The following is a 16,191-nucleotide window of genomic DNA, read 5'->3' on the forward strand; positions in this document are numbered from 1 at the left end:
CAAATATGAGAAGAAACTTCTTTCTGGCGAGGGTGGCAGAGCCCTGGAACAGGCTGCCCAGGGAGGGTGTGGAGTCCACTTCTCTGGAGATTTTCAAGACCCGCCTGGATGCAGTCCTGAATAACATGCTCTGACATGCTCTGGGCAATCCTGCTTCGGCAGGGGAGTTGGACTAGATGATCTTTATTGTCCCTTCCAACTCTAAAAAATTCAGTGAAAACCAACCCTCTGCCCACCCCTACAAAGATAGTCCCTGATACAATCTCCTTTGTACTGATGCGGCATGGGGAATAACGCTGGCAGCATCCAACGGGGGACGGTACCTGCTCGGTGGAGATGCACCGGGCTGGGGAACCCGGGGTGGCTTTAACCCAGCCCTACAAATGCTTCTACAGCTGCTCCTGCTGCTTTGCAAGCGGTACAGGATCAGCCCCTTACTGCACTCCCAGGGAATGCGATGCCCCCAGCAGCTGCAAATGCTTCAAGGGGGATAAAAGCCTCCGGAAAACGTGCTATTTTGAGACAGCCGTGCCCCAGCACAGATTTTTTCCCCTCCTCCCCATCTTCTTTCCCTGCTCCGCAGAAAACTAGTTGCTCTACTGTGAATTTTCTGCACCATTAGGCAGCCTGGTTTCTTTTACACACAAGAGAAGGGCTTGGGGGGGGGGGAAACCCAGCTGTTTCAGGCCAGCCCCATTTCTCCAAGTCCCTTTATGCTTTTTTCTTTCACATAAACGTTGCTGGGGCAAAAATAAAGCAAAACAAAAAAGAAATATATAGGGAGGTTTCAAGTGTTTCAGAGCAGGTGCTCGTGGCTTTGGAGAGTTCAGCCAGCGACCAGGAGCGGGGGGGGTGTTCAGCCAGGACACTTTTTCCCCCTCCCCCCCGCCTTATTTTGCTCAGAATCGGTGCATCTTTTCGAAAGCAGCCGGCGCAGCCCCCCCACGAGCCGTACCCAGCCCTCTGGCTTTGCTCCAGCATCCCCACACTGGGGGGATGGAGACCCACTCCCCAACTTGCCAGCAGGCGCAGGCAGCTTCTGTATTACCTTCGTCCTTTTTTTCCCCCCCATCGGTCACCCACCCGCCGTAAATCCCTCCCCCCCCCCCCCCCCCAAGGGATTATTTTTTTTTTTTTTGCCTGACAAACCACCACACCGGCAAATAACAGGCGTAAAAGACGCCGGGCAGATTTGGAAATGGTCTTTCAAACCACAAAATGAATGGAGAGAGGTAATCACATTTCGGCTTCTTTCGCCCTCCTCGTCTGGGCAGGCGAAAGCAAGCAACTTCTAGAAAGTACCGAGATTACCCAAAATGGGTGCTCTGGGCAACCACGAGAACTGGGGAAAAAAAAATAAAAAATAAAAAAAGCCACGGGAAGAGGGAAGCGCTGGTGTTATCCGTACGGGAGCGGCTATTTACTGGTCCCGCTGCACCCCACGGGAATGGGATGGTTTACACCCTTCCCTGCGCCCAGCCGGCAAGCTGGGACACAACATGGGGTGGCTGGGGAAGCAAAACCCTCTCCCAGGAAACCAGATGAAACGATCTTGCCTGAAAATCCTCCCAAATATCGCTGGCGGCTGCCATGAGCAGAGATGCAATGGAGCCACCATCGCAGGCCAGCCAAGGGAGCAACCAGCCCACCAAAGGGCTCTGGATTAGCCCAAATATCAGGGTTTTTTCTTTTTTCCCCCCAGTAGTTGAACACAGTTAGCAAACACTAAGCACCAACTTACCCTTAAAAAAAATAAATAAATAAATTTATTAATTAAATATTTTATTCTTTTACCTGTATTTTAAAGAACCCCACTGCATCCGACGTCTCAGCCTGGAATGTTTAGATCTGAGTTATTCCCCAAAAAATCAGCCAAGCTGGTGGGGCTTAGCTCTGCTTTCATGCCACTATGGGAAGTCAGGAGGCTCAGGTGCAATCCACATGGATTTTATGGTGGTGGTAGCCATCAGCCGGGGCGAGACCGTTTTGAGCATCCCTTCCCGTGCATGACACCCTATTGAGGGGGTTCCTTTCCAGCAGAGGGAGGATGGAATGACAAACACCCCACACACACACACACAGAGCATCCCTGTCAGCGTCTTCTCCCCAGGGCGAGGGGCACAGGGACAAACCCCAAAAATACTCACCCCAGGCAGCTCATCCCCTGGCCAGCGCTCGCAGCCCTACTCTCAGGGACCCAAAAGCCAAGCCCGAGATAAACTGTGGCCGTGGCTCGTTAACAAAGAGCCCCTTTTTCTCCCCAGCCGCAAAAAGGACCGACACCCTGCCAGGGTGCATCCCACCGGAACAAACCGGCACTGTTCTTCTCCAGGTGTTTTGCCTAAATTCAAAGCTCCAGCGGCCACCAGTTAATTATTCCTGCTGCCTAACGAGAAAGCGGAGCCTACGGGCGGGCAACGTATAGATGTTTTCCTTCCCCTGCAGACCCTCTCCCAGCACGGCCAGCCCAGCCAAGCCCATGGGGTGGATGGGGAACGCTGGAGGAACGGCAGACAGTGCCGGGATGCTGCCTGAGCATCCCAAGAGACGGCGCGCGAGCTCGGCGGCCGCTCCCACATAAGTCACGACGATATACAGTGCTCAGCCCCCCAACTTCTGCGGAGCCACTCCCCTCCCCAGCACCCGGCGCGGGGGTTATTCCCGCAGCCAGGGAACCTGGCGAGGACTCAAAGCCGGAGCAAACAATGGACTAAATATAGCAGGAGGTGGCCGGGCTGCAGCTGCAGGATGCATCTGCCCCGGCCACCGCGATGAGGAGGAAGCGTGCACTTGCCTGGATGTCTCATTGACAGCAGGAAATAAATCAAATAAATCTCCCTCCATGCATCCCCAGGTTATTAATTTATTTATTTATTTTAAATAAAAGGCAAAGCCCTTTGGAAAGCAGCAGCAGTTGCAGCATCCTCCTAACCCATCCACCTCTCCCCTGGGCACAGGGCAGCCCTAGAAGCTTTCCGGCATCAAGCCAGCACGGATGCATCCACGAGGGAGCGGGGTGGGGGGGACACAGCAGCGCTGACCCAAGCAAGGAAGCAGGAAACACGGCGGCAGCCGGCAGGAAGCCCCAGCTCTGCTGTAGGGGCATCACCGAATCCCGGAGGAAGCGCTGGAACCGAGCCCCCCACCCCAGCTTGCTCTTTAACCCTCTTTTTCAATTAAAAAAAAAAAAAAAAAAAAGGTGAAAATAAAAGAACAGACAAACAGCAAGCCCTTTGCTGGCGGAGCCCGTGTGTGTTGGGAGATATCCCAGAGCAGAGGCTGTGTGGGAACCAGGCTCCTGTTGTTCCAGGTGATGCCGGAAGGAAGCAGCTTGGCTTATTAAAAAAAAAAACAAAACAAAACAAAAAAAACCATCCAAACATAATAAAACAAAAAGGAAAGGTGAGAAGTAACACATTAAGTCGTGGTTGATTCGAAACACGTTGTTCGCCCACCAAGCTGCAAGGATGAATGAAGCAAGACAAGGAAGCAACACGACCCAAAATGCCTTAAACCAACCCAAAAGCGCTTTGCAACGGGGAGGAAAAGGCTCTGGAAAGCCAACTTTGCAGCAGACAGCTCTGATTTTACAAGCCGCGGCTGTTTTATTATTTTTAAACAAGTAAAAGCAACCACCCTCCATTCTCATGGCCTCCAGGCTCCTCAGAGAGCCAGCGCCGACAGCCAAAAATATAACTAAATAAGCAGCATTTCCTAGAAAGTACAGAGATATTTCTCAATCGGTGCCACTGATCCCCCCTGCATGCCCTGTGCTCCACCGTCAGCATCTGCCAGGCAGGAGGGGAAAGCATCAGTGGGATGCTGCCATCCCCCAGATCCAAGCAGCAGCACTGGGATAACGAGAAGCCCCCAGCGTTTCACACACACACCCCCCCACACACACACCCCCCAACGCGCTCCTGCCTTTTGGCAGAAAACCCAGCGCCACATCCCCGTCCTCCACGTGACCAACCCCGCCTTTAGCTACTCGATTTAAAAGTCCTTACCCTGAAGCCAGGGAAAGCTGTTGGAGACGGGGAGCGGGGAGGAGAAGAAAGAAGGCATCCCGGCAAGTCACCCCAAAAACGTGGGTGTGACTCTGCACACACACACACACCCCCCCATGGAGGCGGCCACTGATGGGGAGGATGCTGGTAGCCGATGGGAGGTACCGGGAGTGGTTCCTGGGCTGCACCCCCAGCTCCCAAACCCGCTTTACGTTGAATTATTAAGGAAGGAAGGTTTGCCACCGCTGATAAGCAAAGCCCGGGCGATGCACGGGAGAAATTAAGATGTAAAGGCGGGTATCTCATTAGCGGGGTACAAAGCTTTTTTTTTGGCTGAGCGGCCTCGACTTTGTGGAAAGCCCACCTGTAGCAGGTAAGAAGCAGCCCAGCTGCGGGATGCCTTTTGGATGAGCCACTACCATACTATCACACTCTCCCCTCCAAAAAAAAAACCAAAAAAACCTACAACACTCCTTTGGAGCCCTTTTTAAAGAGCACCAGCAGATCGCCTCGCACATCACACCGGTCCCCGGGGTGCTGCTTCGCAGGGGGGGAGAGGCGGCTAACCCAAAGGCAGGAGATGCTCAGGCTTCCCCACGTTGAAGCTGAGGAGTTGGGGTTTTGGGGGTTTTTTTGGTGGGTTTTTTGGTGGGTTTTTTTTTTTTTTTCTTCTTTTTTATCAATGAGCGTGAATGGAAAAAGGAACAAAGCCCTCATTTGCAAGCGCCAGCGCTGCCGGTTGGGCTGCCAGCGGTTTCAAGGTCTGCAAGCATGCTTACTGAAGAGTTTCCTTTCAACAGCGCAAAGGAAAGGAAAGGAAAGGCGGGGGGGGGGTGGGGGGAAGCCATAAAGGATGGAGATAAAGGCCGGGGGCATCTCCAAAGAGACGATGGAGCTTTCCCCCCACACACACACACACAAAACACTCCCCGACTCACCAGGAAGCGCCACGGCCCCATGCCCAAACCCTCTCCGCCAAAATTTTTCACCCCACCTCCTCCCCGCAGGAGGTTTTGCGGCATGATTCCCCCCCCCGGTGCCGGGGGTTGTCCCCCAGGGTGGGGTGGCATCCACACCGCAGCACCCCGCTCTCCCAACCCACCCCCCCACACCCCGGGCAGCTCAGCGCCACGAGAAACCCGGCCAGGGCGTTTCGGGAAGGCGAGGGCTATGATTTTTGTGCTATTTTTGTGCTAACCACCGGCTCCCCTCCCGACACAGGGCAGAGGGGAAAGGGGGGGGGGAAGGCTGGCAGAGGCCGACGGGATGGGGGCTCCATTTCTACGGGGGCTGCTTTTCAAAGCCGCACGGTTTTTGCCAGACAAGAAACACCTTATGCCCACCATCGCACCACGCTCGGTGGCTTCGCACGCGGAGCTCACTCCCCCACCCCACACACACACACACCCCCGGGCTCTCTTCTCCCCCAAACATGTCTTAAATAAAGCCAAATCAAGCAAATCCTTTTTTTTTTGGGGGGGGGAGCATGTTTGCTCACAACGAGAGACCTGCCGGTTATTTTTAGGCTCCGTGTCATTCGTGCAAAAGACATAATCACTTCCTGCCTTCCAGGAAGGAAATGTCCCACCACCGCTGCCTGCACGCCTGCCTGCCTGCATGCTCCCAGTACGGCCACCCCAAAACACGCTGCCCCCTCCACCCACCCACCCAGGGGATGGTTAACAAGCGGGACACAGCTGGGGATGTCACGACTGCCCTGGTGCGGAGCACTGCGGGAAGAAGAGGTGGTGTTCACACCTCCCCCCAGCGCTAAGAGGAGTGATGCACAGGGGAAAGGGTGGAGGAAGGGGTCCGGAAAAGTCCGGCAGCCATAGGAAATACAGCCTGGATGGAGCTTCTGGAAGTTTTCAGCCCAGGCAGCTACGGATGCTGGGCAGGAGCTGAGTGAGAGCAGGCAGCCTGTTCTCCTAAGGGCATCTTCCACGTCCCAGTTCTGCCCGGGTGACCCCATCCTACACTGGGGCAAGAGCCCACCCGGCTCTGCAATGTACCCTGCATGTACATGCCAGTGGAAAAACCCATGGCTGAGTGATCCCAGTTTTCACGCCCCTCCTGTGCTCCCCAAACAGGAGGCTGCGGAGCCAAACCCCAGAAAACCGGGATGCTCCCCAAGCAGGGAAGGGACCGTAGTCACATCCCCTCCTCCTCCTCCATCTTCACCCTCCAACAGGGAGCCATCCCACAGCTCCCCGTTTCAGAGCCTGATCCCCAGATGGCTACTAGGGGCGTAAGGGAAGCAGACAAGAGATGCAGACCCCAAAACTAGTGAATTTGGGGCACTCCGGCCACAGCGGGCACGGCCAGCACCAGCAGCCGACCATGCTGGCCTCCTGGTCCGGGTCACCCTCCTGCAGGGCTGGCTTCCAGGCAGAGAAGGGAGAGAAAAGCTCCTTTTTTTCAATAAGAAATGGGTCTGCAAAAGGCACAAGAGCTGGGGGGCGGGGGGGGACGGACACAGATGCTGGGCCTCAAAACTACTTCTCCATCTATTTGCTAGAGGTTTGAAGCAGCGTTGGCTGCAGATAAAGCCTCCTCACTGGGGTGCGGGTACCTCATCGCCCGTGCTGGGTAGGGGGTTTGAGTTCCTGGGGCAAAATAAAGCTTCCTCCCATCACCTCCACCACCATCCCCATCCCCTTCCCCACGCACCCGGCTGGGAAATTAACCCCCCCAACGGGGAGGGGATGAGAGGGGGAACCGGTCCCGGGGCGATGCCCGGTCCCGAGGCGGGGCGGGGGGGGGAGGTTAGGGTGCAGCTTGGCCCCGGGGAGGGAGAGGGGGGGATGCCCGGGGATGGGGGAGGATGCCTGGGGTCCCGGGGAGGGCGGAGGGGGGATGCTGGGGGTGCCGGGGAGGGGGGGGGGGAGGATGCCTGGGGTCCCGGTGTTGCCGGGGGGATGCCGGGGGTCCCGGGGAGAGGGGGGGGGGGATGCCGGGGGTCCCGAGGATGGGGGGGGGATGCAGTACCTGGCGGCGGCTCCGGGCTCAGCTCCCGCGCCGGGCTGGCCGCGCCGTCGGGCGCCCCATGGGGGCGGCGGGAGCGGGGTGGCGGGAGCGCAGCCCCGCGGCCGCCCCGACCGCCGGAGCTTCGGCGGTGGGAGGAGGAGGAGGAGGAGGCGGAGGCGGAGGAGGGGCAGCACTGCCGTTCGGCCCCATTCCGCGCCCGCTGGCCGCCCAGCACCGCCCCCCGGCCCGGGACGGACACACACACACCCCCACCCACCCACCCCCAGCACGTTGCACCCCACAGCCTGGTTGGGACACCCCCCCGACCCACTCAGGGACCCCCTGGCATCCCACCCACAGCACCCATCTCCAAGGGCACCCCTATTCTCAGGCACATTGCATCCTCCAGACACAGCACCCATCCTTGAGGGGGGGACATCCTGGCACGAAGCATCCCCCAGCCACAGTACCTGCCCCCTCAGGGACGCCACAGCACACTGCATCCTCCGGACAACACCCATCCCCTCGGGGACCCCCTGGCATGCAGCACCCATCCCCTTGGGGACCCTCTGGCATGTAGCTGTCCCCGGGTACAGCACCCATCCCCTCAGGGACTCCCAGGCCACAACATCCCCCTGGCCACAGCATCCGTCCCCTCAGGGACCCCCCAGGCTACAGGAGCCCCCAGGCACAGCACCCATCCCCTCGGGGACCCCAAGGACACAGCATCCCCCAGCCACACTGATCCTTCGCATCCCCTCCTGGCATCAAGCCCCTGGGACAGACAGAGGACCAGCAAATGCCACCACCCCAGCCAGGTTCAGAAGGACAACAGCAGTTTTGGGAGCACCAAGGCACTGCCTGCACCTTTCAAAGCCAAAATGCCCTTCCCCAAAAAAATTGGGAAAGGAAGGAATGATGTGAGTGATGGGGGCCAGGGTGAGGGATGCTGCTGGATTCAGGCTGGGACTGGCGTGAAATGGCCTGCAGGGAACCCTCGCCTCCCAGCTTTATCATGCCAAGGGGGATTGCTCCCCAAAACTCACAACAGGAAAGTAAAGGTCCATCACTCGCTTCTGCAAGCGCCCAGCACAACTTCAAAAAGCAGGCTGAGAGCTGAAGCCGACAGAGGAATCTGCACTTTCTGCTCATTTTAAGCCTCCTCGCAGCCTGCTGGAGACGGAACCCCCGCCCCTGCCCAGCCCCAGGACATCTCCTCTCCCCCACATTGTTGGACAGGCAGGTCCCAGGGCTCCTAATCACAGGTAAGGTGGGAAGCGGCTGTCCTAAGCTGAGCTGGATATGTAGCATCCCTTTCACAGACCAAAACACAGCTGGTTACAGCAGCGTGGCCTAAGAGCAAGCCACCTCCAGAGCCTCCACGCTTGGTCTTCCTGCCTTGCAGGAGGCTTTCAGGGCATGGTGGGGAGGGTGCAGACCTGAGGTATCCTCCAAAACATCAGAGTGGCTCCAGGTCTCCAAGTACTCAGAGCAGTCCCTCCTTGCCTGCATCTGGTGACAGCAGGGACTCCTGTGGTGGAGACCAAAGACAGGCCAGTCCCATGTTGGACCCCAATGTCAGTGGTGCAGGTGGGAACCACTGGCCCCTAAGAGTCTGCTAGAAGGATCTGGGAAGTTGCATGGAGACGTTGGCCAGGGCAGGACCAGGAGAGGTTCCTGATGCCTCTGGGACCAGGTGTACCCACTTCTGCCAATGTCACCACCAGCACCACGGTCTTCAGAGTGGGTAGACCAGCTCCTGTCCTGTAGAGGGGACAGGTCCCTGGAGAACTAAGGCTGCTGCCCACCTGGCTGCTCCCCGCTGTGTATAGGCACTGTGGTGGATTCCTGCCATGGCTCTTCCAGTACCAGCAGGGTCAGCATCAAGGTCTGCTCATCTTCTGCTGGTTTCCATCACAGCACAGAGTAAAGCAACGAAATGACTTTAGCCCTCCCTCATTCCCAACAGGCATTGCACTTATCCTGCTGCCACGGAAAGATGCTATTATATTATAATTGATACATTAAAACCCAACTCTTTCAGGTCCTAGCTGCTTCCCCCCATTTCATTTGGGTTGACCTCTGAGCCCTCAGAGGACCCATCAAGGAGGACCCCCCAACCCCACCTCCCTCAGAGACCTCCAACGCCCTGGCGCTACAGCCTTGCTCGTACCCGGCACCATCCACGGCCGCTGTGCTGCTCCGGGAGGCACTGCCAGAGAAATGTTTATAGGACACCAAGAGGCCGAAGGAAAAAGAGAAAAACCGCATTAACACGTTCACCGGCGCTGGGAAGGAGGGCCAGGAACGTAAACGGAGCCCGGAGGCGGTCCAAAAATGGTAACGGCTGGAAAGCAGGGCTGGAAAGTTTGTTAATTGGGATCCTAGATACTAGCCAGGCTCCCGGCCTTCAGCTGGGCCAAAATACCCTCTATTCTGCCTAATTATACAGTCAGATGCCACAGGGCAGACCCCAGCTGGGCCACAGGCAGAGACAGCAGCTACTCCGGTTTAAAACTCACATCAAGTGCTATAAATCCAGCCAAGGTTTCATTCCCCCTGCTGCATACGGAATTACCCTGGCTTAGTTCGTTTACAGCTCACTATCAAGCTTCAATTTTTAATTTTTTTTTTTTTTTAATTCTCCATTTTTAGCTCCCAAATCAGCACCTAGAAATTCCCCCTGCCCCTAAGGGCAACCAGGGCTCCCCATGCACATGCACCTCACTGCAGGGCCTTTGGAACCCAGGATTTAAAAAAAAAAAAAAAAAACACCCAAAAATTTGGGTGGAAACCAGTTATTGCTCCTCTAAGCTCGGCATCGCATGGGCTAAGCCGGGCCCAGGAGACGGGAGCTCCCAAATGCCTCATCAGCATCTTTTCCATCTTGCTCCTCTCCTCCGCGCACACCCTTCCAAAATCTGCAAACATTTCAGAATTAAAAAAGACCAAACCACCATCCACCGCTCCCGTTCAGTGGTGGGAGGAAAAAATGTCTTATTTTTATTTTCTTTTAATTTTTAAAAAGCCTTGCTGCCTGTTTCCAAGTAACGCAGCTTTCCTCTGGATTTTTTTTTTTTTTGCCCCGACAGGCTTTAGGCACCCTTTTAACAGAGACTTCAGGTAAGAAACAATCTGCAGAGTCGGAATTTGGGGAGCCACAGCCAGAGGCAGCAATGCCTGCTCCGAAGAAAGGGGTTTCACCGCTGCCTTCTTCACCCCTCCTCCCCCATCCCCCTTTCTTACCCAGGATCAGGCTGGAGAGGAGCGCGATGAAGCAAGAGTATAGTAATAAAAATAATTGAATAGTCATAATTCAAAAATAACCCCGGGACGTGACAGCCCTTCCCTGGACTCCTCCAGCTGCTGCAATATGTGCCCACAGCCACGGGAGGTCACGGCAGGACCAGGATGCTCGTGGGGGGCCCTCCCCAAACCTGGGCATCCCTCTGCGCCCCCCCCTCCCGGCTTTGCCCATGGGACTCCGGCGGTTTGGGAATGCAGCGTGCCGCTGCGGTATTTCACACACGGCATCGGCGTGGAAGCCATGCACTTTCTGGGGTGACACAGCACGGGGTCGGGGGGAGGGTGGTGGTGGTGGGGTATTTTGCTGAGACATCCACAAAAATTAGGGACCCTCAGGATCCAGCTGGGGGGATGGGACACCCTGCTCCCACCCACCCTTCCTTCTTCTGCTGCTCAGACCCAGCCAATACAGAGTGGCTGACTTTGCTGCTAGTTGGTTTAAAACTTAAAGATATATATATATTACTAAAGTGATAATTGATGGCAACACACCTGCATCAGCACAGCCCTCTGCAAGGGCAGGACCCTGGGTTAAGTCCCTCCAGGAGCAGCCAAGGCTGAGGGATGCTTTAAATGTGCTCCTGGGCTTTGGTGGGGGGGAGCCCCATGGTTGTACCCACACACTTTCTCTTTGGCCAGCACCTATTTGCAAGGCAGCTTTGGCTTTGCAACAGCTTCGCAGCCCCCCTCCCAGCAGCTAAAACCCAGTTTACACAACAGCCTTAGCCCGGCAAACATTTTTGAGATGGGCAATGTGCTGTTGGATGCTCCTTTCGGCATCAGCCCGAGGGGGGGTCACGGGAAGGGGGGGACTGGTGTAAAAACGCATTTAGTGGCAGCGTGTGAAATTGCTGGGGGTTTGCAATTGAAGCTCGGCTTAAATTCAAGGGTTTCTTTGGCCGTTTGGAGGCTGGGTTGGAGATGTCCCAAGCAGGACTTTCCCTGGCACCTCTCTGGTTTGATGCCCAGGAGGTTTCTATATATTTCCGCGCTTGGTGGTGCAGGAGAAATGTCTAATTTGCTGCAATTTTGTAGGTGGGAGCCCCTTTCTACGCTAAAATCTGATTTTTCTCTACATGAAATTTTGCCGAGTTCTTGGTTCTGGGTTTGACCCTCCCCTGCTCTTTGTAACACCGGGTTCTGCCCGGCCAGACGCGGGGGCTCGCTCCTCATTTACTGTCCTTGGCCCGCATCCCCCCTCCCCGCCCCCCCCGGTGTTTTTCCAAATTGGAAATTTGGAAAGCAGCTCACCTAAAGAATTTAGGAAGGGGAAAACAAACAAACAAATAAATAAATAGATAAAATGAAAAGGAAGGAAGGTTGACTCACGAAGAGGGGTGAAGCCCAGGTGGCGTTTGTTCCGAAGGGTAGGGAACATCCATCGCCCCCCCACACACTCCCAGTCACGGTCAGAAGAAACCTCCAGCACCTCCATTGAATAGAATCAAGATCTTTATTGATCTCACTGTAACAGCAACCACTGGTGAGAGCTTTTTTTTCTACTCCCAAACACCTGCTTGAAGAGACGGTAAAAAACCAAAAACGAACCCCAAATTTATATATACCCTGACTAGCAGAGGAGCTGCCCCGGCGAGGCCAGGCACTCCCTCCCTGCTCTTCAGCCCCGAGCCCAGTTATAAAAGAGAACCGGGAGAAAGTCGCTGGGATGGGGAATGGAGACAAAAGGTCGGGAAAGGGGGCATTTAGAAAAAACAAAAGTGGTTTCCCTCCGGCTCCTGTCCGTAAGTTAAGTTGTCCTTGGATATTTTCTATTTTTTTTTTTTAATATATATATATTTTTTTTTTTTTTGGCTTGGAGAGCAGGTTTCTGGAAACGAGTGGCTGTGCCAACGGGCGCCGGGTCCCTGCATCGGCGGTGGCCGTTCCCCGCTCTGCAAATGATGTCCTCGCCCTCTGCCCCTGCCACTCCCTCGATCCGAGGACCTAACAGACCTCCTAGGATCTTTGCTTTTAAGGAAAATATATTTATTTATATATAATATATATATTTGTGTGTGTCTTATCACCACCCACCCACACGCATATACATATTTCTACTTGCACTCACTCACTCGTGCACCTACGACGGCCGGCTACAAGTTCACGTTGCATCCCACCGAGCGCTACCCGTGCAAGGGAAAGGAAGGATGGGAGAGACATCCCATTCCCTTGGGGTTTTGGGTTTGTGGGTTGGTTTTTTTTGTTGTTGTTTTTTGTTTTGTTTTGTTTTTTTGCTTTTTCTCCCCCTAAAACGAGCGGCAGAACCCCTCCCCTCGCCAAAAAAGCAGCTGGAAGACGAGAGCTCACACCCAGCCGCCGCACCAAACACACCTAGAGAAATAAATTACCAGACGGAAAGTGCACAAAGCCTGCAGCACGGATACGTTCCCGGCACGCAGAGCCACCGCCCCAGCAGGCAACGGGTCCCTGGGAATGGCTACCGGGGAGGGGGGGGGGTGGGGAGGGACACCCCAGCGAGGCAGGGAGGACGGATGGATGGAGCAGGCACTCAGGTGGGGGCTGATAAAATGGCACTTGAGAAGGTTGCAAAGCTGCCGATGGCTCCCAACAGGCAATTAAAAAAATCCAAAAAAGAAAAAAAAATTAGGGGGACTGGCGGGCTCAGGAGGGGCGGGACACGGCACCGCCGTGGCATCCCCCTGCCACGCACGCCCTCACCCAAAACGCCGCTCTTCGAGGCGAGAGTCACACCGAGAGAGAAGAAAAAACACGTCCCATCTCTGGGGGGGGGGGCAGGTTTCAAGATGCTGGGCACAGGCAGGATGGCCACAACATGCCAAGCCGGCAAAGCCAGGAGTTTTATAGGGAAACCCTTTATCCACAGCAGCACGACCTGGCCAGGGGAAGCCCCAGCATGAAAAGCCAGGGGAGGACGGCACCAAGGATGGCACCAAGGATGGCACCAAGGCCGGCACCCTGCAACTGGAGAACTGTCAGGATGCTGCCGGCCACAGCATCACATCCCTGTGGTGTCCCACCCTGCGTCCCCCCCCTCCCAGGGCGCTCAGCTATTCCTGAGACATCCAACGGCGCCGAGGGATTTTGCTTCTGTATTATTCACATTTTAAATGGGAGGGGAGGGGGGTGTTAAAAAAATAAAAGCACTTTCCCGGAGGCGCTCATCCCCAGCCTGAAAAAAGAAGTGTTGCTGGTAAAGTGCCCCTTTTTAGTACCAAAAAAAAATAAAAGCAAGGGGTTTTTTTTTTGTAATATATGGCTACGTCGCTCAGAGTCCTGGCTGGCAGGTCAGGGATGCATCCCCTTGGATGCAGCCCCAAGACAGAATAAATCCGGGCAGGAGAAAGATGCGTGTGCCCAGAGCACCAAAGGGAACGGGCTGCCAACGTTGTCCTCTGAATGCCAGTAGGTCCCGAGGGAATTGGGAAAAAAAAAAACAAAACCCTCCCCAGAGTGCAAGCGGGCACTCGGTTTTAGGAGCGATGCTTTCCCCCTCCTCCCGAGAGGCTGCCCAAATTTTCTGGGAGAAGGGGCAAAGAGGGGGGTGACGCAGCTCCAGATCGCCAGGCTGCCGGCAACAGGAGGTTTGGGGTAACGAGAAGGTTTTTGTTTTTTTTTTAGGGGGGAAGGAGGAGCACGAGGCAGCAGGAGAGGCAAAGGGATGGTTTAAAAAGAAGCCTGGTAGAGATCAGGCTGCCGGCGGGCGGATGAGGAGGAATTCAGAGGGCCGGATTCAGAAGAGATGCTCTGTCCGGCACATACTGGGACCGGTCGCCCGCAAAGGGGGAGAAGGCTTCTGGAAGCCGTGCTCCCCAGAAAGAAGAGGAGGGAAAGGCGAGCAGGAGAGGGGGGACACCGGCGGGGACCGCTGCCACCTCTGCCTCGCCGGGACGGATCCTGCTAAGCCGAATGGGGTGTGCGCAGGTCTGGGGAGTTGCTGCCTCTCCGTGGTTCCCGCTCAGATATCCATCTCGAACTGAGCATCGTCCCCTGGCGAGAGGCAAGGGGACAAGCGTTAAGGTTGGGAGTGACCTCCCACCCCAAATCCTCCCCATCCCAAATCCCCTCCACCCCACCCCGGGGGTCCCTTACCCATGGATGGCTTCCCTTCCTGGTGGTTGAGGCTGTTGGCATCCGCTTTGGGCTCCTCACCGGCCGAGCCGGGGCTGGTGACGCCGGGAATATTGGGGAGGTGACAAGGCGGGGTCTGGGCCATGGGGGAGTTGCGGCGGTCCAGCAGGAATTTGCGGTCATAGATGATCCGGGTGCCTGGAGAGGGGGGGATAAGAGGAGGATGGGGGCGGGGGGATCTAGCCCGGCTGCAGCAGCAGGAGTCTCCCTGCAGGATGGGCGCCTTGGCCATGGACCTCAAGGATAAGCAGGGAGGGCAAGCAGCTGGGGGCGGGGGGGGGGGAACACGCTGCCGCTCTGCCTGCTCTTATCTGGGCACGGCGGGCGATAATTCCGCACTGGATAAACACCCCCGGCGGCACCTGGCTACCAGCTGCCCCGGGGTGCTGGCCGCCAGGCCGGCGCAGAGGCCTGGCAAACTCATGGCAAGGGTTGAGAAGGCATGCTGGGGATTCCGAGGGACGCCGGCACCCCCAAAACGTCCCCCACCTCCCTCTCCCCCGGCCGGGCACCGGGGATGCTCCGACCCCGGGGGGTGGGGGTGGGGGGGCAAAGGGGGGGGAGCTCAAGGCGGGACGGGGCAGAGCTCCCCCCTCCCAAACCCATCCACCCTTCGTCGCCGACACCCCCCGGGGTGTCGAGCCCCCCCGGTGGCCCCGTCCCACCTTGTCGCCGACACCCTGTGAGTCGTCGAGCCCCCCCGGTGGCCACGTCCCAGCGGGGCCGGTTGCCAGAGCCGTGGCGGGAGGCGGTTAAGAACACTGGCCCTTGCTTTTACGGGCGACCGGCGGCAGGCGCTCGGTATACACGACAGAGAGGCGCGATATAAGGCGCGATAGGCGGCGTCGGGAGAGGCGGCAGGCCCCGGTCCGCCCCCGGCGCTTACCTCCCGGGGTGGTGGAGAAGAGGGTGCCGCCGGGGGTGGTGCAGTAGTCCGGGGGGAGCTGGGCCGCGTCGCTGAGGGTCACGGTGCGGGTGGGGATGGCCCGGCTCTGGCTGGGCTGGCGGCCGCCGGCGGACGACATGGCCCCGCGCTATTGTCCCCGCGGAGGCGGCGCGGAGCGGGCGCCGCCCCCCCTCCCGCCTCGTCGTGTCACCCCCCCCCCCTCCCTCCCCCGCGTCCCGTCCCGTCCCGTCCCGTCGCCGCCGGTAGGGGGCAGGCGCGGGGGCGGGCGGGCGCTGCCCGCGCCCTCCCACGTGGTCTAGCGGTGAGGATTCCTGGCTTTCACCCAGGCGGCCCGGGTTCGACTCCCGGCGTGGGAAGAGCGGTTTGGGTTTTTTTGGAGGAGGGGCTGGGGGGAAGGTGAGTCGTCGCGTCCAGGGCTCCTTCTGCCGAAAACATTTTGGCTGGGCGGAGCTGATCAAAGTCACCAGGAAAGGGGATGTATCCTCATATCCCAAACCAGGGAAGGGGATGCAGCACCATATCCCTAAGGACCAACCCAAAAAGTTGGCAACCCTGTGCCCCCAGGGCTACACCAGCCCCACATCCCAAACCAAGAAAGGAGATGTATCCCTGTATCCCAAACCAGAAAAGGGGATGAATCCCCATATCCCAAATGCACCAACCCAAAAAATTGGGAATCCCATGCCCCAAGGGCTACGCCAGCCCCACATCCCAAACCAGGAAAGGGGGCGTATTCCCATAGTCCAAAGGTACCAATCCAAAAAGCTGGCAATCCCCTGCCCCCAAGGGATACACCAACCCCAGAGCACCGAGAAAGGGGGTGCATCTCTATATCCCAAAACAGGAAATGGGGTGCATCCCCATATCACAAAGTACTGATCCAAACTGTTGGGA

At 57.0% G+C, this 16,191-nt stretch overlaps 1 protein-coding gene and 1 non-coding gene across 2 annotated transcripts; one reads left to right on the forward strand and one right to left on the reverse strand.

The window, feature by feature from the left end:
• Window positions 1–12,520: 12,520 nt before the first annotated feature.
• EIF4EBP2 (eukaryotic translation initiation factor 4E binding protein 2) lies at window positions 12,521–15,446 on the reverse strand. Its single transcript, XM_074154979.1, has 3 exons — window positions 15,277–15,446; window positions 14,352–14,528; window positions 12,521–14,249 (listed from the first exon to the last, which is right to left on the reverse strand). The coding sequence occupies exons 1-3, from the start codon at window positions 15,413–15,415 to the stop codon at window positions 14,218–14,220; spliced, it is 348 nt and encodes a 115-aa protein (XP_074011080.1). The 5' UTR covers window positions 15,416–15,446; the 3' UTR covers window positions 12,521–14,217.
• Window positions 15,447–15,581: 135 nt separating this feature from the next.
• TRNAE-UUC (transfer RNA glutamic acid (anticodon UUC)) lies at window positions 15,582–15,653 on the forward strand. Its single transcript has one exon. It is a non-coding gene; the product is annotated as a tRNA-Glu (tRNA).
• Window positions 15,654–16,191: the final 538 nt, after the last annotated feature.

Source organism: Numenius arquata, chromosome 10 (assembly GCF_964106895.1).
Source record: "Numenius arquata chromosome 10, bNumArq3.hap1.1, whole genome shotgun sequence".
NCBI classification, from domain to species: domain Eukaryota; kingdom Metazoa; phylum Chordata; class Aves; order Charadriiformes; family Scolopacidae; genus Numenius; species Numenius arquata.